This window comes from Gossypium arboreum, chromosome 3, assembly GCF_025698485.1.
Source record: "Gossypium arboreum isolate Shixiya-1 chromosome 3, ASM2569848v2, whole genome shotgun sequence".
Classification (NCBI taxonomy): Eukaryota; Viridiplantae; Streptophyta; class Magnoliopsida; order Malvales; family Malvaceae; genus Gossypium; species Gossypium arboreum.
The window spans coordinates 123560101-123587071 of record NC_069072.1 but is presented as its reverse complement, the minus strand read 5'-3'; the positions used below and the strand labels follow the sequence as shown (position 1 = coordinate 123587071).

The 26971-nt window shown below is 31.9% G+C and overlaps 2 protein-coding genes across 5 annotated transcripts; both read right to left on the bottom strand.

Moving 5' to 3' along the window:
• Nucleotides 1-9663: 9663 nt before the first annotated feature.
• Nucleotides 9664-12726, bottom strand: LOC108465054 (aspartic proteinase Asp1-like). Of its 3 annotated transcripts, none has more exons than XM_017765364.2 (9): nucleotides 12253-12726; nucleotides 11644-11761; nucleotides 11343-11572; nucleotides 10986-11207; nucleotides 10764-10902; nucleotides 10489-10680; nucleotides 10332-10404; nucleotides 10160-10244; nucleotides 9664-10078 (listed from the first exon to the last, which is right to left on the bottom strand). In XM_017765364.2, the coding sequence occupies exons 1-9, from the start codon at nucleotides 12444-12446 to the stop codon at nucleotides 9943-9945; spliced, it is 1389 nt and encodes a 462-aa protein (XP_017620853.1). In that variant the 5' UTR covers nucleotides 12447-12726; the 3' UTR covers nucleotides 9664-9942. The 3 variants fall into 3 exon arrangements, with proteins under 3 accessions (XP_017620853.1, XP_017620854.1, XP_052882326.1); XM_017765365.2 differs by having other exon boundaries at nucleotides 9664-10072; XM_053026366.1 differs by lacking the exon at nucleotides 9664-10078 and having other exon boundaries at nucleotides 10156-10244.
• A 653-nt stretch (nucleotides 12727-13379) lies between these two features.
• LOC108465058 (aspartic proteinase Asp1) lies at nucleotides 13380-16114 on the bottom strand. 2 transcript variants are annotated; one of them, XM_017765371.2, is made up of 9 exons: nucleotides 15890-16113; nucleotides 15582-15721; nucleotides 15092-15209; nucleotides 14779-15008; nucleotides 14466-14696; nucleotides 14216-14354; nucleotides 13941-14132; nucleotides 13773-13845; nucleotides 13380-13696 (listed from the first exon to the last, which is right to left on the bottom strand). In XM_017765371.2, the coding sequence occupies exons 1-9, from the start codon at nucleotides 15890-15892 to the stop codon at nucleotides 13605-13607; spliced, it is 1218 nt and encodes a 405-aa protein (XP_017620860.1). In that variant the 5' UTR covers nucleotides 15893-16113; the 3' UTR covers nucleotides 13380-13604. The 2 variants fall into 2 exon arrangements, with proteins under 2 accessions (XP_017620860.1, XP_017620859.1); XM_017765370.2 differs by having other exon boundaries at nucleotides 15582-16114.
• Nucleotides 16115-26971: the final 10857 nt, after the last annotated feature.

Below are 26971 nucleotides of genomic sequence, written 5' to 3'. Positions count from 1 at the left end.
TTTATGAATTCATTTTTCAGAAACGGAGACCTGAAAATACATTTTTCGATAACCGTAAAATTTGGGTCATTACATAACAACTAGTAGTTAGCTGGTTTGTCAAGTCAGTTAGTAGTTAGTTGAAGTCAGTTGGTTGTTAGCTAGGTAGTTATTACTTTATTATGATAGTTACTACTCAATGTTGTATAAAAGGGTGCTAATGACTTGGTCTAATCAAGATCAGAAAATGATTTGTTTCTTTATGTGAGTTTCTGTCATTTGCTGTTATGGTATCAAAGCTAGGTTTCGATCCTGGGACCTGTGGGTTATGGGGCCACCACACTTGCTTTATAGGATGCTCACGCAATGTGATTTCTGCCCAGTGCTTTGAATGTCAAAGTGTTATAATTGACAACTCATTTGTTGTTGAGGTTTGTAGCTCCTCTCCCTCTAGTGAGAAGCTTCAATATGTGGAACCTAATGATACAGATTAGAGTCTCGACACTGGAGTCCAGTTCTTGCCTAAACATGTTGCAAATGTTGAACTTGAGCATGCTACAGGTCCTGTTGAGTCTAGTTCTTGCCTAAGCATGTTGCAAATGTTGAACTTGAGCATGTTACAGGTCCTGTTGATGTTGTAAAATCTTTGCCTAGTAATGTACATCCCATGGTCATAAGAAGTAAGGTGGGAGTGTTTAAGCCTAAGATCTATATTGCTAAATTAAGTATGATTGCACCGAAGAGTGTTCATAAAGCCATGATGATCCTTTCATGGTAAAAAGCTGTTGATGAAGAGTATCATGTTTTAATCTAGAATGGGACATGGGAGTTGGTACCTGCTCCAGAGCATCAAAATTTAGTAGGATGTAAATGGTTGTTTAAAATAAAGAGGAATTCGGATGGGAGTGTTGCTAGGAATAAAGCTTGATTGGTGGCACAAGGTTTTTCTTAGACTGCTGGTTCAGATTACTATGAAACCTTCAGCCCTGTTGTTAAAACCAACACTATTCGCATGATGCTTGTTGTAGCAGTGTCTCAGTAGTAGAAAATTTGCCAAATAGATGTGAACAATGCCTTCTTAAATGGCAAGCTTGTAACAACCCATTTTTCAGTAGTGTCGGAAATAGTGGTTTTGGGGTCACCAAATTCAATAAGTAAGTTCTTAAATATTATTATTTAATATTTACGAGTCAAATGTGATTTTTAAAAATGTTTTGATTTGATAATTTATGTTATATAAGTGATTTATTAAGTTTAATTAGTTTTAGAAAATGAGGTATCGGAATCTTTTTTTTTATAAACCGAGACATAAATATTTTTATAAATATTTACAGAGTGTCATTAAGGTGGTATTAAAGTTTCGTTGAGAAATTTTAATGTTTCAATAGTTAATTAATTAAAAAGGACCAAATTAAAAAAAATTACATTTTTGGGACTTGATTCCTGTAAATCAGACTCGTAAATATTTTTAGTAAATATTTACGAAGCTAGTTGTGTAGTTAATTAGATTTCGGTTAAGTGAATTTGCATAAATTAAAAGTAATTAGGTATAAGGACTAAATTGCATATAGGGTGAAAGTTGAATTATAAATTAAAGAATAATTAAAGGGACTAAAGAAGCAATTTTACCATTGTTTCTTTAGTAGGACATTAGGTAAGATATTTGTAAATTTATTATATATATTATAATAATTAAAGTTTTCTTAAGTATTAAGTATATATATTATATAATTATAATAAAACAAAAGTAATAAAAGAAATAAAGAAAACAAAAGCTAAACCAAAATTTGAAAGAAAAGAAAGAAAGAAAAAGAAAGAAAAGGGAAAGAAATAGACGCGAAGGCTTAGGGACTTCAAAGTTTTCAAGTTCAATTGGTTAGTTAATTTAGCCCTTTTTTTGTAATCTTTATGTTTTCGAAATCCCGGTGTTAAGTATTACGTGATCCATGTCAAAATTTTAGTATTGATTGAGTTTTTAAATGTTGTTAATGTTGAATAATTTCAGTAATAGGGATTAAATTGATATATTTTTAAGCTAGAAGTGAAAAAGGATTAAATTGTAGAATAAATTGTAAATTTTGAGTTATAGGGACTAAATTGTGAAAATTTTAAAATTTAGGAATTTAAGTGAAAATAGGGAGTTAAATTTAGTTTAAAGTGGAATTTATATGAAAATATAGAATTAAATGTGAAGAATAAAAATTAGTCTCGATTTAGGGGCTAAATTGAAATTTAGGCAAATATTGAGTAAAAAATTGAAATATTCAATATGAAATTGAATTGTGTTATATTGATGAATTTTAATTGTTTTAATTCCATAGCTAACATCGTACCGGAATTCTCGACTAAAAAGGGGAAAGATAAAATCGACGTTGAATAGCTCGAAATTCCTGACTTGTATTTCTATAATCCGAATCTAGTTGCTAATTGTTGCAATTCAATTTAATGCATATGGTAAGTATTGAGATGAGTAATTGACATTTGATAATTGACTGAAATGGATTGAATTGGTAGATACATATTGAATGTATTGATTATTGAATTGAAATGAATATATGTGCTAATGTGAAATTTGGATATTTATTATTATAGATTGAATCTAATTCATGTGTATATATGTAATTATATGAAAAATTAGTATTGAATATTGGTTATATCTGAAATGTGAAATTAAGCCCTATTAACTATATCGGGCTAAGTTGGATATAAATGGCATGCCATAAGATAGGAAGAATTCAGGGAATTCTTCGATTTCGAAGTCGATGAGGCACTGGGTGCTAATTTACTTCAGTTTAACCGATGAGACACTGGGTGTCAAATTTATATAGCGCTGGGCACAGTTACTACTTTGGATTTATCCGATAAGGCACTAGGTGCCAAACTGGTGTGTTGGTTGGATCCATGTATCTGTCCGAGTCCGAGTCGTGTTAATAGGGGTAAATAAATAAAGTTCTATAATTGATATTGAAATGACATGGTATGAGAAATGGAAGTGATATAGTGAATTGAAAATAGAATGTGAAATATGTTGTAAATACATAGAATATATGAGTTATATACTCATTAATTGAATATGGAATAGCTAATGCTATTGTTTAAATGATATGTGGATCAAATTGTGAAAAGCTATTGTATAGCAAGTGATGAGAATTGAGTATGGTATGAAATGATATATTCATGAATTAAGTATTGAATGGCTAATGTCATTGTACAAATAAATATGGTTTGATATGTGAATAATTATTGATATAGCAATTGTGTGAATTGGGACATTATTTAACAAATGAAATATGATAACATATGATAGTCATGATAGTAGACATTAATATGTGCTTAAAATTCAATTGTGCATATTATATTATCTTGTCTTTAAAGATTCGGATTATAGAAATACCACTGAGTTTTACTCGCATACGGTTTTGTTTTCTGTGCGCGGGTTAGGTACTTAACTTTTGAACGCCGATTCAACATCTAACAACGATTCCAAACTCAAATGTGGTGATGTTTACCTTTGTGTTGGCATGTACCTAGGGTGTCTAAATAATAGTTATTTTGTGGATGGATTGTAAATGAGGTTATAAGTTTAATATTTGTTTGGTATATATATATATATATAATCTTGTGTTTGTTTTTGAAGCCATACTATGAAATGTAATGCCCCGAAAATTTTTACAGTAAGATATTATCCTTGATATAGTAAAATAAGAAAATAAAGTGACAAAAAGGGAAATTTTGAGTTATGTCAATATTGGGAAGTATATTATGATATATTAATTCAAGAAAGGACTAAATTGTAAAAGAGAGAAAAGTTTTATTGCACAAGAGTAAATACTCAAAATTTGAGGGGTTAAAGTGTAAGTATAAAAAAGTTGAAGGACCAATAGTGTAAATATTTTAAGGGTGGAATGACCTAGAAACTAAGGAAAATGGATGAATTAGGACCAAATTGAATAGGTGAAAGACTATGATGGACTAAATTGTAATTTTACCAAATTAAATGATGACTTAAGGATGGAATTTTAAAAGATAATAAAGGGCAAAATGGTCAATTGGAAGAGAGAGAAATCTAGAAAGTAATAATGATGCTAGAGATATTTTGATATTTTATTATTATTTAATTAAATAAATATTATTTTATTAATATTTTAATAAGATATTTTATTATTTTATTATTATTTTATTAGCATATAAAGAAAGAAAGATGAGAAATTCTCATCCTTTTTTCCCATGCAAAACCAACGTGAGAAGAAGAAGAAGAAAAGAAATTTTTATTTTTTTACAATTTGGTCCTTTTACCAAAAATTCACCATTTTCACCCAAAAATCAAAAGAATTTCCATAGCTACCAAGAGAGAAAAATGTTAAGGAGACTATGGTAAGTTAGAATATCAAGTTGGATTCAAGAAAGGGAGCTGAAGGGGAGAGAAAATCAAGATGAAGATTGAAATCAATAGAGCAAGGTAAGAACATCATGATTTCAATATATCTTTAAGTTTGATATTATTGAAAAAGCATGGGATTAATGTTAATGTAGAGTTTCCTTACATATGGTCCTATGTTATTGATATGTTAGTGGAGATAAAATAAGAGAAAGTGATGAGAAATAGTGTAGAAAAAGAAAATAAGGGTGTTATAAACATGGTAATTAATATCTTGCACTAAAACAGTTTTGGACAGCAGCAGTAGTCTAACTTTGAAAAATCACCAAAAATTTTAGAAATCAAATTATAGGATGAATAAAATATTAAATTAAAACTTATTGAGTCTAGTTTTTTATAGAATAAATTATGTAAGCAATGGAATTGTAAATAATGATATATAATAAATGTTTTGAGACAAGGTCAGAATGATTTTGAGTTCCCCTGTTCTCAATTTGGAAAATCATAAAAAATTGGATAAAAATAATTATGGGCTTAAATTTATATTTTTAGAATCTTGAATGAGTCTATTTTCAAGAGAAATAAATGGTAACATCATTTGAATTCTGTACGAGGAGATAATTAATTTTTAGTGAAGAAGGGTCAGAACTATTAGACAGCAGAACAGGGGTAACTTTAAAGAATAAACTGTACTTATTGGCTAAACCAAAAATTCTAAAAATTTTATGGTAAGAATATATATGAGTATAGTTTTAGGGAAAATTATAGGATCTTAATAGCTCCAGTTATAAATAATTTAGTGACTATGACACAGATAGACAGCTTGAATATTCATAAAAGTAAATAATAAAAATTATAGATAATGTTACTTACAAGTGTGTTATATACATTAAGGATGTGGAATAGAGAGGAGGAGGAGGAGGAGGAAAATATATATGAATATTCAGCTAGCATGGCTAATTTGCATGTTTTAGGCTTAGGGACTAAATTGAATAAAAGTAAAACTTGAACGGGTAATTTTGTAAAAATGTCAAAAATGACCAAATTGAAGGGAATGAATTGTTTTATTATTTAAATTAATAAATTGAATGAAATTATCAATTTAAGATCGAGTGAAAATTAGGAAAATGGTAAATTACCAAAATGCCCCTGAATCTTGATATTTCTGCAATTTCGCCAGGTAAGTTCATGTAACTTGAATTATATTCTTAAATGCTTGAAATGTATGTTATTGATGTGAATATGATTTGAATGTTCATTGTATGAAAATTGATGAAACATTGATATATTTGATAAAAAGATAAAGAAATCCTGGTTGAATGAAAGGAAAATTCGATGGATCTCTGAAAAGGAATTGACGATAAAAAAGGATCTGGCCCGGATGGGTGATCCTATCCTGATATAGCCCTCTCAAAGAATATGTGTAAAATGATTTAGCCCGGACAGGTAATCCAAATTAGGGTCTGAATTTAGCCTGGACTGGTAATTCAGATCCAAGCTCATTAGAGTAATTGTCGTTACAGGGGATTTAGCCTGGATTGGTAATCTCGACAATACTCTATGAGTTTATATTACAGGGGATTTAGCCTGGACTGGTAATCCCGCTATAAGGATGAGGTTCGCGGGAATGTGCTCTCTGAAATGAAATGTGTAAGACCATGGTTGAAAGCTACCAGGGTAGCATGATATGAAATGTGTAAGACCATGGTTGAAAGATACCATGGCAACGTGACATGAAAAGAATAAGACCATGGTTGAAAGATACCATGACAACATGACAAAAAATGAGTAAGACCATAGTTGAAACACACTATGGCATCATGTCAAAGATAAATAAGACCGTGGATGGGAGACGCTATGACAGTTGTTGAACAATTGATATTCAGGTAATATGTATCAGATGACGAATGGTTATATGAAATGGTTGTGTGAAATGTTTACAAGAACTGGTCATATGAAAATATATGTACAAAATAGTTGTATGAAATAATTATGAAGATGGATAAACGAAATAAGTATAAGTACATGGAATATAATTTATGTTAAGTTTGATATAAACTATTACCGGAATAAATATACATAAAATATATGGAAATGATGGAGCATGAAATATTGATATAATGAAATGAATGATATATACTTATAAAGAAACGGTAAGAGAATGATATGTTTCATGACATGTACATATATGATTATCTTTGATATGTTGATATAAGAAAACTATGTAGGTAAAGACAATTATTAAACTCAAGTGTGACATGTCGAGAAAATAAGTATATCAATGTTGAATTTATATGAAATATGTACTAGTATACTAACAATGTCGCTGTTTGATGCTTATACAAGTGCCAAGCTGTTGATTGAATGGTAATATATTTATTTATATGATATATTGAATCAGTAAGTATTTAATTGAATTTTTTTCTTAAGTGATTTGCAAATTCTAGTAATGCCCCGAAACCTTGTTTCGACGTTGGATTTGGGTTAAGGGTGTTATATGGCATGATAAATTGAACCTAATTTAGATATGTGCATGTGAATTTAAGTTAGTGTTTAAGTGCTTATGAACTAGGCAAAATGGATTGAATTTGGCATGTTTATAATTTGGATTTGAATTATGCTTTGATGATATGTTTTGATGATATAAATATGATACCAATGATAGTACATTGGTTAGGCACCTAGAATGATTGTTTTGGTATGTTTTGAATGTATTTGATCATGTTTTGAACTGGTTAAACGAATGGTTTTGAGTTGTTTAATGACTGAGCATGTAGAGAATGGTAAATTGGTTATTTAAGGCATCTTTTAAAAGGGTACATACTGCTAGCACACGGGCGTGCGAGGCATTTTAAAAGGGTACATGGTCTGGCACACGAGTTGTGGCTTGGCCGTGTGACCCAAGTCAGAGAGTTACACGGGCAAAGACATGGCCGTGTGTCCCTATTTCGGATGCCCACACGGCTTGGCCACACGGTCGTGTGAACCTTGCGGCTTTGAAAAAATTTTTAGTGTATTTCGAAAAATTCTTTGAGTTTCCGAATTAGTTTCGATTTGTTTCTAATGCGTATTTTAGTCCTCGAGGGCTCGAATAAAGGACAGTATGTATGAGTTTGATTGGTTTCTGACCTGGATATTATATGTTATGAAATGTTTGAATTTTTTGTCTGTTTGATCTATAAATTCTGGTAACGCTCCGAAACCCTATTTTAGCGACGGATACGGGTTAGGGGTGTTACAAAGCTATTTGAAGAAATATATATGAGGTAGCCTCCTAGGTTTGAGGTTTGTGATTCTGAAGGTAATTTTCTAGTGTGTAAGCTAAAAAAATAACTATATGGACTTAAGTAAGCCCCTCGTGCTTGGTTTCATACTCACAAGAACTTCTTGACTATTGTATTGGGATTTCAAAATTGTAGAGCTGATTCCTTTTTATTTTTTAAGAAAACCTCAGTTGGATGTGTGTTTTTGCTTTTGTATGTTGATGATATACTTGTCACAGGAGCCTAAGAAACAGATATAACTGCTGTGGTTCAAGCCTTGCATCAACAGTTTTCTCGTAAGGATGTTGGGGATCTTCATTATTTTCTTGGTCTCGAGGTCAGTAGAGAAGTGAGTGGCATGTACGTCTCACAGCAGAAATATGCTCGTGAGTTGTTGGAACGGGCAAATATGAGCAATGCTAAGCCAGTGGCTACTCCAATGGTTAATGTGCCTACATTGTCTTCACTCACTGGAACCAAGCTGTCAGATGGAACTTTGTATCAACAGGTTGTGGGCGGATTGAGTATCTGTGCTTAACTCAACCGAACATTTCCTTTGCTGTCAACAAGGTCAGTCAGTATATGCACTCTCCTCATGATGAAGATTGGTGTGCAATACAAAGGATACTAAGATATGTTGAAAGCAATACTGATTTTGGGCTGAAGTTTCAACCATCTGTAGTTACCTTAACAGGCTTCTCTTATGCAGATTGGGCAAGTTCATTGGATGAGGACAGGAAATCAATATCTAGTTACTGTGTGTATCTTGAAGCTAATCTTGTTGGTTGGTCCTCCAAAAAGCAAACTGTTGTGTCTCATTCTACAACAAATGCAGAATATTAAAGTCTAGCCAATACCACTTCCGAGCTTGCTTGGTTTCAATCTTTGCTTACAGAAATTGGAGTTATGTCTACTGGAGTGCCAACAATTTGGTGTGATAATGTGAGTGCTGTCTCATTTGTACCAGATCCTGTTTTTCATGCTCGAGTCAAGCATATTGAGATTGACTAGCACTTTGTTTGTGATAGAGTGTTGTATGGTCAATTACAGGTTAACTTTGTACCAGAGAATGATCAGGTTGCAGACATTCTTACTAAGCCTTTGTCTGCTGGGAGCTTTCAACGCTTTAGAGATCAATTAAGTGTTATAACTCTTACTGTTTTTGAAAAAGAGAGTAGGGAGAATGTTAGATAACAACTATCAGTTAGCTGGTTTGTCAAGTTAGTTAGTCTGTTAGTATAAAAGGGTGCTAGTGACTTATTCTAATCAAGATAAGAAAATGATTTGTTTCTTTATGTGAGTTTCTGTCATTTACTGTTGGTGAAATTTACTTACACTGGTGTATAATTAAAATGGCTTTACACCATTCCATAATTTACTTTAATATATATATTTTAACAATTTAACTGTCATATTTTATACTCTATTCATGTGGTTCATATATGCGAGATTGAAATAAAATAAAAATCGATTGAAATAAAATAAAATCTACTTATTTTGTGCAAAAATTCTAACTATTATACATATATATATATATAGACAATATTTTCAATCGATATAATAGAAATATCATATTGATTAAAAAATTATATGCATAAAAAGTATAACTATCTTAATGAATTCAACAATTGAATTATTCAAATATTATTCATATAAAAATTATGGAAAGATGTAAAACTTAGTTTTACAACTGTATATATTAAAATTTGGTGTTAGTATTTTATAAAATTGACAAGTTAATTCAATTGACTAACATTGTTAAACGTTGATTTAAAAATTGTAATTCAACAATTTATATGTAAATGCAAAGATTAATAAAAGTAAATAATTTAATAATATGTATAAATTAGTAAAAATAAATAATTTAATCATTTATATGTAATTCCTTTCAACAAAAGATGGATTAAATTTATCGAACAATCAAATTATAGTAGGTTATAAGCATGGATTTTGCGTAAGTAAAAAATTAATAACATTATTAAATCCGAAATCAAATTTTAGTAGCAATAAAACAAAGTGAAAATAGAGTTTCACGATTGGAAATTTTGTTGTACATACATTCATTCAATTATATTTTATATAAAAGGAGTTTAAAAGCCAATTAAACACAGTGATGCATCTTTCAAATATTGCAAATTCTTGTATCTAAATTCCACAAGAACACATCAAGGTTTCTAGTAACATCTATATGTGAACAAAAATTACTATTTCCTTTTTGTATCTGCCATTAATACATTTACATTTTTATACCTTGTATTACCGAACAAATATATGTATTCCCAACATACTTTTCACCCAACCTTTTACAACTCTTTTTTGGTATCAGAGCTCTCGGTTGCGCACCCGAACATTGGTCTCGCTTGAACCTTGTGTTTTAGGATGATTCTCTTCTAAAATACCAAAATTTGCAGCATATGGTCGTTGAATATCTTCTTTGTAATTACTGTCCAAACTGTTACTGCCAGAAAGAAAAAGGGTAAGAAAATGATGAAAGCAATTATAAGTGAATGCTAAGAGAATGAAAGGGTTTCAGGATTACGGAAGCCTGTTGCAATCCGCCGATATCCAACCAATCCGCTGCTCCTCATTGTCGTAGACCACCATTTTGCCTATCAACGAGATGTCTGAGGAGAAAAAATAACAAATGAGGAAGAGTTAGATGACAAAGAACAACGAAAATGGTGGAAACGATTCTTAATATTATTTATCACCTCCTATTACGTTCAAGTCTCCCAATCCTGCTTCCGTGCCATTCAAGATTCCAAAGCAAGCATTGCCATCTTCCTGAGAACGGAAGAGCATGTTAGAAATGTTGTTGTAACCGTGTCCATTGATATCATTTTGTTGGAGAACTAGGGATCTGCTTACCGTGACAATAAGATACGCTTCTGGCTGTAACTCTAGCTGAATATTCTGGGTGTCTTTAAACTTCAATGTCAAGGTGCTGAAATAGTTCTTGACATCATGAACAGATTTGAAAGGTTTCGTTCCTTTCCAGCAGATTGGGAGAGCTTTATCCTGCACTGTGTCCAACGTCTTCTCGGTTAAGCTTTCCCTTACCTGAGACATGAAATACAAGATCAGTTCCTTAAGAAAAGCTTAAAGATTACTCTCAACAGGAACACTCCCACTCGTTTACTTACCAGATTGAGCACTCCTTCGTAAACTTGGAAGCCAAAGTAAGTGTACGAACTCCCACTGTCAAATACTACTTTAAGGTCCTTTATACCAGTCGGCTTTCCGTCAAATAAGACTTCTGCTGGACTTGACAAATAATGTTTACTGAAACAAAATGATCAAGGAAACAGAGATGAGAAAACAAATGTTAAGGGTAGGAGGAGTGGCTGGAATTTAATAGTACTTACGAGTTGGCCGATACAGGCATCCAAGACATTCCAGAAGGGACGAGATCATCTCCTAGGAACAAAAATCCTCCACCTTTCCCACTTAAACAATGGCCTAATACATTTCTTGTGAGATCAAAGCTTCGCAGCTGTGACAATATGCTTGCTTTGCCATTGCCAAGCCCGAGGACTCCAGCTGCTGGAGGATCATATGGGCCAGGATTTTTCAGATCATAAGCACATCTGTTGAAAAAGGATAAGAAAATATGATATTGGTTATAAGGAAATGTGCACTTCCGCAGCCATTTCAACATATCAGGAAATTATATTCATTATGGTTTAGGTTTCTTATTGAGGTAAAGAGCAAAAAATACACACCCGAAAGTCAATGGGAGATGAATAAGAGAGCCATTCATAAATCTAAGAGAAAAGACATCAGCGACCACCACACCAAGAACTGAACCATGATCAACGTAGTCAATCTCAAAGTCACATTGGTCATCCGGTTTCTCGCAGTGAGGACTTTCAGGGAAGTGAACCACGCCGCAGGAAGGATGCTCACAGCTTACAAGGATGTGTTTTTGGGGCTTGTAAAGATGATCGATTGGCTACAGAGACAAAGACATAGCAAGATATAATTTAGGACATGATAAGATTCAACATCTATCGAAAATTTTACCTTGGTGCAACCAGTGCAAGGCGCATCGCATTGGACCCATGTGAGGTCACTGCCAGTATCAATATCGAACTCGAAAACCTTGGGTGGATTGCCTATGGACAGTGATATAGAATAGTACCTGCACAAAAGCATGGTTTTCAACCCTTTGAGACAATGGCAAAACAATAGCACTAAAGATTCTAGAGACAAACAGAGGAACTATATTTCAATGAAACTACACTCTCATAGACCCTAAGATAAAAAACCCAAGGAAAATTTTCAAGAATTTCTTCCAAAAGGTTAAATAATCTCTAAAAAGAGACCAATTTATAGCCAAATTAATATACAAGATTCAGAAGAACATGTACATATAAAGCCAAACATGCACAAAAATTAAAACTTCAAGAAACCTAATTCAAAGAAAGAGCTTACCCAAGAGCTAATCAAGTTGATCAAATAGTACTAAGATTTCTCAGTAGAAAACAAAGACTGAGAAGAAAAATCAATAAAGAATCTCATTCATGCAATAAAACAAACAATTACCAGACTTAAAAAAATTTAAAAGAAACCCAAAGATCGAGCGAAGCAAACATAAACAAATTTCACATTTCAAAGAAAATGAGAAAGTACCCAAGAGGATAAACATTCCCAGTGACAGGAAAAAGAAAAGATGATTGAAACCCATTATGAGGCTTAAGATGGGTTGACTTTTTATTGATGGGTTGCTGACTGGCAGCCGAGAAACACCCTGGAAAATTTACAAGAAACAACATCATGAACATCATCATCAGTGCCACTGTTGCTTTGCTTTTCTTTACATCCATCTTCTTTTTTTTAAAACTTGGACAGAAAGTTGTATTCTTGGGAAACTAACAAGCTAAAAAGGTCAAAAAGAGCAAAAAAAAAAAAAAGAAAGCAAAAGGGCGTTTTGTTTGGATTAAAAAAGGGGATTTTTGTGAGGAAAGGATTTAGGAAACAGCTAAAAAAGGAATTTAATTTCTGGGTTTGAAGTGAATTTATAAATGTGAGTTTGCAGCTTCCTACAGCCTCCACGTTTCTTTTTTGCAAATAAAATATTTGTTTTTTTAGTCAGACAAATCGATTTTCGGAACTTTGTGGAAAATATACACTGTTTTATGGAAAAGCCAATTATTATTATTATTATTATTATTATTATTATAAGAGTGATTGATAAAAAAACTTATTAATAAACACAATTTTTAAAAATACAAATATTGGCGTGAAAGATTTTGTAAATATATGTTAAATATAAATATATTTAAATTTTTAAGTTCATAAAATGTCACATAATATATTAATTATTAATATTTTTAATATGGCAATGATGTCTTTTATTAAAATAAATAAATATATAAATAATAAAAACTGATTATTGGAATATGTATGAAATGTTTATTGTTTTCGAAGTTATTTTCACACATTCAATCAACATTTAAAAGAAATATATCAGAGTTTAGGTTTCATTCCAAATAATTCTACTTCTCTCCTTAATTATAAAAAATGTAAAAATAAATTATTAAAAATATGAAAAGATTTATTTTATTCTTATAAAAATTAATGGCTAAAAAATAGTAGTGTTGTAAAGAAAGAATAATTTTTCAACCGAAAAGAAAATCAAAATGAAATAGTGAATACTTGAGTCCTGATAAGGTTTTTTTCTTAGAACGTGTCCTTTTTAAAAGAAAAAAAATATTTTTAATATTATTGAATAGTTTGATTTATTATTTTTGAAAGTATTTTAGTAATTTAATTCATGACATCATAATTACTCAATTTCTTGTAAATGACCCAACTGTAAAGAAATCATGGAAATAAGAGAGGCTTCTATTACTAAACAAACACTATGTACCCTCCGGCCTCTGCTAAATGAAGAAGCTATGTATTTTTTTTTCTGCATTTTATTTAGTTTTTTTTTTCCAAACAAGTTCCTATAGCATATTACAAGAAAAAAAGATTCAAAATCAGCCAAACTTGCGATTACAATCAGCATTAGCCCATCCTATCATCTGATTCTCGTTGTCGTATATCACCAGTTTGCCTTGCAATGAAATATCTGCACAGCAGCAACAACCCAATGTTCATATATTCCAAGTAACATGAATATATATACACATACACGCTCTTATTACCTCCAATCACATTGGTAGTTCCTAGTCCGGCTTCCGCGCCATTCAGAATTCCAAGGCAAACATTTCCTTGTTCCTGAGAAGCATGAACTTGTTAAATTGGATTCTATGGATTTATTATCTTACTTCCGGTAAGTTTGATTGTTTGCAGGGGGTTTTTCGGGTACTTACAGTGACAATGAGATAATTTTCAGGTGGTAGCTGTAGCTGAACATTACTTGAGCCTGTAAAACTCAATGCAAAGGTGCTGAAATAGTTCCGAGCATCTCGCACGGATTTGAAAGGCTTAGTGCCTTTCCAGCAGATCGGTAGAGCTTTATCTTTCACATCATGTAGTTGCTTTCCACTGAGATTTTTCCTTATCTGAAAAATGAAGTAGCAATCAAATTCCCTTAATGTGTTTGCATTCATAAGGTTTTATGCATTGATGGTTGTTGATGTCTCACCAGATTAAGTACGGTTTCATAAACTTTTAAATTCAAGTAAGTGTAAGTGGAACCAGTATCGAAGATAACGTTAACGCCTTTAATACCAGTAGGCTTCCCACTGAAAAGAAGTTCTGCTGGACCGGATGAATAATGTTTACTGAAATGAAAATCAAGAAGAAAGAAACATATGTTAAGAGGCAATAAGAAAGAACCAGTATATTGATTCATTGTGCTTACTAGAACCAGTATATTGATTCATTGTGCTTACTAAGAGGAACTTTGTAACATCCGTGTCCAAGTCATTCCCGATTTTGGGACGAAATCAGCCCCAAAGAACAAAAACCCTCTATTATCACCGAGGCAATGGCCAAACACATTTTTGGTTACACCCATGCTACTCAATTGTGATGAGATGCTTGCTTTACTTTTGCCAAGCCCGAGGACTCCGGCAGTAGGAGTTGGAGGGTGAAGACCGCGGTTTTGAAGACGATGTCCACACCTATGGATGAGGGGAAAAAAACAAAGATGGTTGAAATCACTTCCAGAATTCATAAATGAGAGGAAGAGTTCGAAATAACTACCCGAAGGCCAAATTAGGTTTAGAAAGGGTGCCATTGACAAGTCGTAGGGGAAAGGTGTCTAAGACAATGAAACCAAGAACTGAACCATGATCAGCATACTGAACTTGAAAGCAACATTTTTCATTAGGGTTCTTGCATTGAGGTGGATTGGGAGAGTTAACTGCAAGACATATGGGGTCCTTGCAGTCCACAAAGTTGTTCTTAGACGGATTGTAAAGTTGATCACGACGCTGCAAATCATGAAGATCAAAGGCATTAATCATCATAAGAACCTAGCAGTGCATATCATCATATTTTGAGTAAGAAATTTTACCAAGGTGCAACCAGTACAAGGAGCATCACATTGGACCCAAGTGAGGTCACTGCCAGTATCAATATCAAGTTGAAATGGCTTAGGTGGGTTGCCTATACCAATTGTCACAGAATAATACCTGATGATTGATAGAAACACAAATTCCATGAAGTTCAGTAATGTTGTACTCTACATAAAGAGCAAATTCAAGCCCAAATTATGATGAACAATCAAATTCCAAAACAGTTAGAAACCCAAAAAAGCTATCAACTTATAATGGGGAATTGCTGATTTGGCCAAAGAATTCAACTTGGAAAAACAAAGGATCCAAAATGACAAATATTTAAACAAAATTAACCAACATATTTATCAGATGATCAAATTCAGAACAAAAGCAGCATATTGATGAAACCAACAAAATAAATAAACTTGGAAAGATCCAAGAAACTAAAGAAAACCAACATTTCAAGAGAACAAAAAATTTACAATAATTAAAAAAAGAAAGCAGTACCCAAGAGGATAGACATTGCCAGAAACAGGAAGAAAAACAGAGGAGCGAACACCGGCCCTAGGATGGATTGAGGTAGGCTTCCTAGGAGGTTGACCTTGACCGGTTGCTGCAAGACAGCCGTGAAGAGATGCAGAAAGAACCTGAAAGATCAACACCATGATCATCAATGATACTTTTCTTCTCTCTTTCATTTTCTGATCAGCCATTTCAGCTATAGAATCGAAAAAAAATCGCAAAAAAAAAAAAACAGAAAAGAAAAGAAATAATGGAAATTTGGGAATCAGAGACGAAAAGGGTACTTAAAAAACCATTGAAAAGTCTGGAAGAACTTGGCCAGGAAGGTGTGAAAGATGACTGCTTGGGCTCCTTTGACTTTTTACGCGCGCTCTTTTCAATTTCTTTTCTTTTTTTTTTTAACTAAAAAATTATTAATATTGTAAGAAAATGGGAAATGAGAGGGGATTTAGAAAGGGGAATGGAATCTTTAGTGATATGCTAGTTTCAATTCAATTCAACTACCATGCCTCACGCGTTTCTCTACGCGGAAGCTTATCAGATGAAAAAAAAATAAGTGATTTTGTAACTGGAAAATTTTTATTTCTACGGTGGTGAGAAAATAAAATAAAATTGATTTCGATAATAGTGCTTTTATTCTATTTTTATTAATATGGCTTTAATTTTATTTAATTATTAATTAAGTTTATATTAAGTTGATATTTAAATTATACTTCATTAGCACTTAAACTATAATCATTATCCAAATTATTCCAAAAAAAAAATCTATTAATTAATTATTTTGTGATACATGACACTTTTAAATTAAAATTAAAATTAAAATTAAAATTAAATTATAAAAATCAATTTTAATTACATTAAAACTTTTATTTTGTACGCACTCTCCTCCTCACATTCTTTCATCTCTTTTAATGTATTCTTTTTAATTATTAGGTAATTTTTCTTTACAATTCTCTTGCCAAAATTTTCCACTCACTTCTTTTTAGTATTTGGATTTCATGATATATGTAGGTTTTTTCATTATAGAGGTTCGCACAATATTAATTATTTTATGCAAAATATGTAAAAAGAATGAAGAAAATTGTTTTTGAGAAAAACAATACATAGGTTTTGATCGGGATGAGAAATAAATTAAAATTGAGATTTAAAAACAAAAAAAGAAACTCGTAGGATCTAGGTTTTGTCACCAAAAACTAGGTTTTGATGAATTTTTTTATTGATTTTTAAATTTTCTATCACCGAAGTTATTAGGTGAAAAAAAAAAGAATATGTTTATAAGTTTTTATAAAAAAAAGCGCTTAAGGAAATATTATTGAAACTTTTTGAATTTTTTTAGTTAAAATTGTCATGTGTCACAAGATGATTGGTTAAGATAATTTTTTAAATGGTTCGAGTAATTTGGATAATGGAGTATAGTTTAAGTACACCACCTTGGGCAACAAAAAATAGTTTAGGTATAACGTGTGACAAAAAAAAGTTTAGGTACTAACTAGGGAAAAATGGTATAGTTTAGGTACCACTTAAGACCAAAAAATAGGAGTAAACTACACCCGATATCACAAAACTATTAGTAATTTTATATTTTCGTCACTCAACTTTAAAAAGTTACAAAATAGTCATTGAATTATTCGAAAGTTTTTATTTAAGTCATTAAACTATTTGAAATTTTTTATTTGAATCACTAAGCATTTAAGGTTTTTTTTTTCCTAACCTAGCTAGCGAGCACCAGGTAAGATTAGATGATCGGTACGATAGATCAATACCCATTGACGAGTTTAGGAATATACCTTAGATCCAAGTTGATTTGATAGTCAGTGGAAATCAGAGAAGAAAATTGCTTGGATTTTAGTTAACATATTTGTGATATTTAAAGCTGTTTTATAAAAAAAAACTGAATTGTAGAAGAGTAGAGGAATTAGATCTTTTGATTAGTGCAGGCAGTACAAACAGGGAAGGCCTTACAACAACGATTTTAACAACTTAATTATTTAAATGTAAACTTTCGAACATTTCAGTAACCATTTTATAGCCTTTTGAAGTTGAGTGAACAAAATATAAACTTACTATTAATTTAGTGACTTTGAGTGTAGTTTACCCATAAAAAACTTAAGTACCAATTTGAAAAAAAATAGTTTAAATACCGATTTATGATTTAAGCAATTATTTAAAGTGAAATGAATTTATTTTTAGTTAGCTTTTATCTTTTATAATATAAACATGAAATACTGGACAACAAAATTTTTATAAATTTTATAATATAATATAAAATATTATCCACTTAAGATTGTTTAAATCGATGTACTTCAAGTTATTTGTAACAACAATGTTAATTAAATTAAGATTTAATCAATTAATTCAAGTTATATTTGACTATAAATTTTAGTTGATTTAAAGTGTCTCTTTAAATAGATAGTGAGATTAAAAATAACAGTGAGATTAATTATTGTAATGTTAAATTAAAGTTAATTGTAGAGTGTATATTTTAATTCAGACGAGAATAAAAATTGACAATTAAAAACATTAAATTATGTATGCAAAACAAATACTTGAAAATTACATATCATATCATATATACATGTATATTATATTACAAGGTTGTATATAAAAATAATAATAAACAAGCATACTCACATTAAGGTTTTTTTTTAACACCTGATTCTTCCATTTGAGGTACTTATTTCTAATTTGGATAAATTACTGTTTGCTCCATGCCTTTTAAATTATATTATAAATTACTGTAAACATTACTTAATAATTACATGTATATTAAACTTTATTGTTATTGTTTTTATGATTTTTTTTTTGTTATTGTTATTGTATCATTTTGAACATGCTACTAAAGAAGAAGCCGTGAGGCACGTAAAAGCCTTCGCCATCCTTGATTAAATAAAGAAATTATATTTTGCTCACTTTCAAAATTTAATAATATAATTTGAATCTTTTAATATAAAAATTTTAACTTTAGATGTTAAAATTTTATTAGATTATGATACCTCCATAATGTAGGTGAAAACCTTCTTGTAATATATATAAATAATATAAAAATTAAATATATTTTTGGTTGAAATAATAAAATTGAATTAATAAAAATATTATGGTTTGGGTTCAAATCTCTAATATTCCCACTATATATATATATTTATTTATTTTATCAAAATACAAAAAAATTAATCTAAATACCCTCAAAATTATATTTGTTACTTTATAAAAGAAAAGAACTTTTGATAAATTTTAACTAAGTTGAGACTTGATTAATGTCAATCTATATAAATAATTTTATTTTAATAATAATACAAATTTAATTTTAATTTGATACTAATACAAAATTTCACCTACCTATAAATAATCAAACGCAAGTATAAAAATATAAGATAAAAATAATACTACAAACACGAATATGTTAATAATTTTTATAAATGATTAATTTGTTAAATTTTATATAAATATATAAAACATTAAATTCAATCATATTCATAATCAAATAAGTGATTGAATTGGTCAAGCTATCGGTTCATCGCTTCAACCGGTCTACTCGATTCAATTAAAAGACTATTTAAAAAATTCATAAAAGAATAAAATTAAAAATTCTATTCAACTGGTCCGTATCGATTGTAGAGTTAACTGTTTCAATGTCTTTCTTTGAACCGTATTCTGACCGATTCTCGATCCAACTAATTCGATCGACCATTTTGTTTCAATTCAAACAACCTCGATATATGTAACACCCCAAACCCGGCCTAGACGTCATGACCAAATTATGAAAGTTATAATGATACCCAAAGCTTTGATCATTTTGATTTTAACAAAAAGTATTTGTCACAATAACATATGAGTGTATTTTGAAATATTTGCTTATATAATTAGTTATTTGAAACCATTTTGCCATAGTTCCTTATATCGTAAAACACTAAGTTTTGATTATATATATATATATATGCAACAAAAAGATCTCTTAGAATTATTATTTTTGGAAAACATTAAATTTAACAAATCGTTCGACTCGTTCAGTCGATCATAAATCATGCCGACTTATCAAAAATAACCATCTAAAAGAATATTTTGCAAAACCCAAAACCAAAGTAAATGTCCCTAAATTAAACAGTTTAAAAAGCCTGTAAAGTCCGAGATAAAGTTCCAAAACTAGATTAAAGTTCAAATAACCAAACCGAGCTCCGAGATTGCTGCCAAATCCTAAGTCCGAGGATTACCTGAAAAATGGTAAATTAACAAAGTGAGTTAGAAGTCCAGTGAGTGCATTGACCCATATACAGAAATCATACAGAACATGCTTATATGCAAATATCAGAATAACATATTAGAACATAATAATTTTACCCCCTCCGCTACACATTATCTCCGTCCAACCTATTATACCAATTAGGACTACAATAGCCCATCTATCCATCTGACCATGTCGTGGTCGTATGCCACTCAGAAATTATGCAGCTGAGCTGCCAAATTGACATTACGAATGTACCGTCAGAAATGCAGTAATACTACCAAACTCACACTTCCTCCAACACATATCCTATCTACATGTATTATCATACTAATATCTCATGCAACGTATTTTCGTGAAAAAATACCAATTGAAGTGGAGGGTTTCTTCAAACAACAAGGAGCTGGGTCAACTATTCAATCAAATGATATTGTAATATTATCGAAATATAAATATGACATGTTCATCAGTGTCATTAATACAGGCTTATCACAAAACTTAAACAGAGTTACTAATCACAACCATGCTTACTAACATACAATTACATAAAATTATAGTCTTCTATACTTACAGAGTACTTAAAGATCCAATTTCAAAACCTTATCCCCTGCCAAAAATTGGCCCCACAAATAGACCAAAATGGGCCAACATGACCCAATAAGCCAGACCGTGTAGCCCACACACCCTATCTCATTTGCCCGTGTAATCACACAAGCCCATGCGCTCTACACGGCTAACTATACACCTGTGTGGTGTACACGACCTGCCACATAGCCGTGTGACTCATGCTGCAGTTAAAAACAACTTAATTTTCTAGTTTTTTTGAGTTTTAGATCGATGTTTTTGGGTTAGAAACACACACTTGATGCTACTACGATATTGACACTAACACAACAATGAGATCCTGAACACAACATACATATCTAGGATTAATAAAAACTCTAATATGAAACCGAGACATGAATTCAACGCTTAACACCAAAAATTCAATCCCTAAGATTGATGTTTCACCACTCACTTTAAGGAAAACAATAACTTTAATGCGTACTTAATTCCTCGAGGGATCGTTGAGTATCGTACAATTATCTCTTATCAGTACATTAAAACGATCAAACCAGACACCACAACCAATTTAAGAGATCACTTACTTTTCATTAGAACAAAATAGCAAAAAATGGTACTACACTACTAAAGGAAATGCCATTGTTCTTACCCGTGATATAACACCTTAACCCAACACTTCAATCCACAATGAGCTGACACCCAAAACAGGGAAACGACAGTAGTGCTTACGTTGGATAAACATTAAGATGCTCATCATGCTCGGCCTTAGTCTTAGAGTATACCAGAATATCATTGATAAACACTATGACAAACTGATCTAGATACGGCTGAAACATCTGATTCATAAGATCCATGAATGCAGCTGGAGTATTTGTTAAACCAAATGGCATAACCACAAACTCAGAATTACCATAATGAATCCCTAAGGCGATCTTATGCACATCAGACTCCTTAACCTTTGACTGATGGTACCCAGAATGGATATCAATATTTGAAAACACATATGCCCCATGAAACTGAATAAACAATTCATCGATCCTTGGAAGGGGGTACTTATTCTTTACCGTCAACTTATTCAATTGTCGGTAATCCACATACATTTTTACGGTAGCATCTTTTTTCTTGACAAAAAAAACCGGTGCTCCTCTCGGAGACACACTAGGTCGATGAACCCTTTATTGAGAAGTTCCTGAAGTTGTATCTTCAATTCTTTTAGCTTATTCGGTGCCATACGATATGGTGTGATGGACACCAGAGCTGTCCCATGCAAAATATCAATTTCGAGCTCAACTTCTCTATCCAGTGCTAACCCAGGAAACTCCTCAGAAAAGACATAAAAAAAACCCCTAATTGTTTGAATTCTTTCCACAGCTGAACCCACCACACTCGTGTCATATAAAAATGTCAAATACGCATCACACCCTTTTCGAACCAACTTTTCGGCTACCATTGCAGAGATCACATTAGAGAGGTAATCTTGACGCTCGCCAACCATCACAACTTCCTTTCTATTCCCAACCTTTAGAGTTACCCTCTTAGAAATATAATCCAAACCGACTCGATGCTCCATCAACCAATCCATACCCAATATCAAGTCAAACTCTCTAAATGAAAACTCCATCAACTTAGTTAGAAACACAAACCCCTGAATCTCAAGTGAACACATCCTAAATACCTTACTGACTTACACTGACTACCCTAACGGACTAACCACAAAAATCTTACTAGTATCTTCAGCCAAAATATCAAAATTACCAGACAAACTACTAGCAATATATGAATGTGTAGAACCGCTATCAATCAAAGTAAAATAAAAATGCGAGTGCATAGCAAATGTACCGGCTATCACGTTAGTCACATCTCTATCCTCGTGGCGCCTCACCGTATATACCAAAATTGGTTGTCTTGTTTTAGTCTGAGTCGCACCTTTGCATGGTGCCCTCTGTCTATGACCACCTCCATTACCACCACTGAATTAACCATGACCCCAGCAGGCTGTTGAATTGCTCTCTGAGGCTGAACATGATTGTGAACCGGAGCTCGCACCGACTTAACCAAATAAGGACACTTACTAATCTGATGCTAAATAGACCCACAAATCGCTCGGATGGCATCTATTACAATACCCCCAAATTAAAACTCGCTCAACCCTAATAGCCGCCTCGACCTGCTGAGCTTTATCAAATTTGGCAATTTTCTTAGGCTGCAAAGTTAAACTAGAGGGATCCGAATCCCTTTTACCATTATTTAGATTTTTCTCCTCCTCATCTTCTTGCGCCATGCGCTTAATCTCCTCAACCACTTTGGTATTTTCCACTAATGCTTCGAAGATTGCTCCTACTGAAGAGCAACCAAAACTTTCAAATAGTAGCGAAGGCCATCCTCAAATCAAATACTCTTGTCATAATCAATTGCTACTAAACTCTGAGCATACTTGCTCAGTCTAATAAACTTGACCTCATACTTGGCCACTAACCTCTCACCCTATTTAAGCCCAATAAACTTCAACCTACATGCCTCAATATACCTCGCCCCCACATACTTTCTTTGGAATGCACTCTGGAAGAAAGCCCAAGTCACACGTTCAGCCCGTGTGCGCTGCTCAACTAATTGCCACCACTAATATGCTTCATCGCGAAGCAAAGATCTTGCACCCTTCAATTTTTCCTCAGAAGTGCAGCATAAATCATTCATAATTCTCTCTGTAACCTCTAACCAATACTCAGCCTGCAACGACCTGATATTTATAGGTATCGAAAAGTGTACTTTCAGGTCTCCATTTTCGAAAAATGGATTCATAAATATTTATTAAAAATATTTACGAAGTTAGTTGTGTGGTTAGTTAGGTTTTGGCTAGGTGAATTAACTTGAATTAAGAGTAATTAGGTATAAGGATTAAATTGCAGAAAGGGTGAAAGTTTAGTTATAGATTAAAGAAAAAGTAAAGAGACTAATAAGCAATTAAACCATAAATTTACAAGTGGATGGTGTTGGATTAATACATATGTAAAAATAATAATCATATGTATATAATAATATATGTATTGCTTATTATTTAAGTAAAAATATATTATTATATTATTATAATTAAATATAAAACAAATAAAAGAAAAAAAGAAAAAAAGAACAAGTTGAAACAAAAATAGAGAAGAAAAAGAAGGAAAGAAAGAAAAGAAAGAAAGAATGAGAAACTAGGGTTTAAGGTTCAAAGTTTAATTGGTAAGCCAATTTAGTCATTTTTCTTGTAATTTTTATGTTTTAGAATCCTAATATCAAATATTACTTAATTTATGTTGAAATTTTAGAAATTATTGGATTTTTCGATGTTTTCATGTTGAATAATTTGAGTATTTGGGACTAAATTGATAGAATTTTAAGTTAGAAATGAAAAAGGGATTGAATTGTAAAATAAAGTATAAGTTTTGATTTAAAAGGACTAAATTGAAAAATTTTCAAAATTTAGGGATTTAAGTGAAATTGGAGAGTTGAATTTAGTCTAAAGTGAAAATTGAATGAAAATATGAAACTAATTTTGAAGAAATAAAGTTAGTATCGGTTTAAGGGCTAAATTGAAATTTAGGCAAAAGTTGAGTACAAATTGAAATATTCAATGTGAAAATGTATTGTATTGATGAATTTCAATTGTTTCAATTTCGTAGCTAAAGTTGTGCCGGAAACCTCGGCTAAGAAAAGAAAAGAAAAAGTCAATGAGTAACTCGAAAATTACGGTACGTATTTCTACAATCTGAATCTAAATATTAATTGTTGTATTTTTTATTTAATGTTTATGATAAGTGAATAAGGTGAGTAAATAGTATTATGGCATTGAATTGAAAGTATGTGATTTTGTGATATTTGAATAGTGGATGAATATGACTTTTGAAAAGTGCATTAAAACTCTATTAACTGTATCAGGCTGAGTCTGATATAGATGGCATGCCATAGGATTGAAAGAGTTCAAGGATACTTTGACTTCAAGTCGATGAGACACTGGGTGTCACATTATTACTTTGGATAATTTCGATGAGGTACTGGGTACCAATTTACTTCGGCAAGGCCGATGAGACACTAGGTGTCAACTTGTTACTTCAAATTATCCGATGAGGCACTGGGTGCCAAAATAGTGTGTTTGGTTGGATCTGTGTATCCGTTCGAGTCTGAGTCGAGTTAATAGGGGTAATTGAATTAAACAGTGACATGATTGATATTGAATGATGAATTGAGATATGGATAGAAACATATGAATTGTGAATTTATGAGTTGGCTACAAATGAACAACTTTGTTGCTCAAATGAATTGAGTCTACATTGTGAAAAGCTATCTGAGATGGCAAATAATAATAATTGAATGTGTTATAAATGCATCTCTATGAATTGATTAATTGTATAACTATGGTTATTGTATGATTTAATGTATATGTTATATTAGTTTACCTTTAAGCATTCGGGTTATAAAAACACCACTGAGTTTATACTCAGCGTACAGTTTGCTTTCCGCGCGCAGTTAGGTGTTAAAGTTGATCTTTGATTTGGCATCCACAACAATCCCGATCTCAAAACGTGGTGATGTATACTTCTTTTTGGTAATGGTATGTACCTAGGATGTCTTAAGTTGTCATTTTGGGAAAAATGAATGTAAATATTGTTATAAGATGATATTGGTTACTTATATAAATGAATATATGTGTGATATTTAAGTTTATGTATAAATAAGTATGAAATAGGTAAAAATTTGGTTGAAATGGTTTGAAAATTTAAATTAGCTTAAATGGTGTTTTTAATGGATTGTTTGGATAATATATGTGAAATACCTATGAGTATACTTTGGATAGGTCATTAGGTTGATAGTTTTGACATTTTTTTAGATGTATTTGAATATGTTTTGGATTGGTTGAATGATTGGTTTTTGAGTTGCTTGTTGTTTAAGATTGTAGGGTATGGTAAACTTGATGCTTAAGGTGCATTTTAAGTCCACACAGCTAACACAAGGGTGTGTGATTTGGCTGTGTGTCCCTTGCAACCTTAGAATTTCAAAACAGAATGCCCAAGTAATTTCACACGGGCAGAGACAATGGCATGCGTCTCAGCCGTGTGAGGCACACGGCTTAGCACACGAGCATGCAGTTGGTTGTGTGGCCTAAGTTAGAGAGTTACACGGGGTCAAACACGGCCTGCGGCATGGGTGTGTCCCTTGACCACACGGGTGTGTGTGCCTTGTATCTAGGAAAATTTTTGAAATTTCACGAAAATTTTTTAGAGTACCCAATTTAATCCCGATTTGTTTCTAACATATATTTTGGGCCTCGATGGCTCAATAGAGGGACAATATGATTAAATTATGATGTGTATACTAAATGATTATGTAAATAATCATATTTGATCTGAAAAGTCTGGTAGTGCTCCGTAACCCGATTTTGGTGACATATAAGGGTTAAGGGGCGTTACACGGCTACAGTTGGGGTGACCCCAATGACACTCCAAAACAACTCAACACCGTTAGCTCGGAGTCACTTAGTTACCGACTCTCAGCCCCTTGATTCGGATTAGGCCTCAACAACTCTTTCTAGAATCCTTATTATAGCTTGGGACAGTGCATCGTCCCTAACAGTTTGAGCTTGAGACTCAGTCTCAATAGTAGGTGTCCCAATAGTCTCACTCGTATCTAAATTGGGCATGCTGCCCATAGAAGATGGCTTAGCTTGAACCCCCTACGGCGGCCACCGTGCCCATGATTACGTCCTCAGGTTCCTCGCGTACTTATTATCTTATCTACAATTTCAGATTTTTATGAATTAGCTTAGGTTTATTAAAAATCCTAAGTTTAGAGTTTTATCAAAGTTACTTATCAGAGTTTAGAGAATATTTAATTTGCTATAATCTCTAGAGGCAAATAGTTTTTCCTAAGGTAACTGATGTAAAAGTATCTAAAGTGTATCTAAAGTTTGAAGTTTCTTACTTGGATTGACATCGGAGTCTCGGTTTCACTTTACAAAAAATCAAAATATCAAATTTTAAAAAAAAGTTAAATACTTAAAAATTAAAAAAATTGAACCCAAATTTTTACAGCCCGAGTTTAGAATCTAGGCTCTAATACCACCAAATATAACACTCCAAATGTAATAGCCCGTTTTTCAGTAATAATGGAATATTAGTTTTGGGACCATAAATTTCCATCGTATCGGCCCGTAAATATTATTTATAGAATATTTACGGAGTTATTAGAGTCGTATTAAAATTTGGTTAAGAAATTTTAATGTTTCGGTAACTAATTAATGAAAAAGGACTAAATTGTCAAAGGTGCAAAACTTAGCAATTATTGCAATTAGGTGACTTGATAGATTAATTAATAAAGGAGGGAGGGTTTATAAGGCAATTAGACCTTGTTGATAGATAATGGACAGTAATGGAGTTAAAATTGAAAGAAAATTATGGTAATGACAATTTTGTAAAACCAAATTTTCTAACCTTTTCCATATCCTTAACCTAAGCCCCATTACAACATTGTAAAGACCTCCTGATTAGTGTGTCATCTCATTTATAGTGGTAGATATTTGATTTTCTAGCAAGCCCATGGTAATAACATTTCTCGTTTG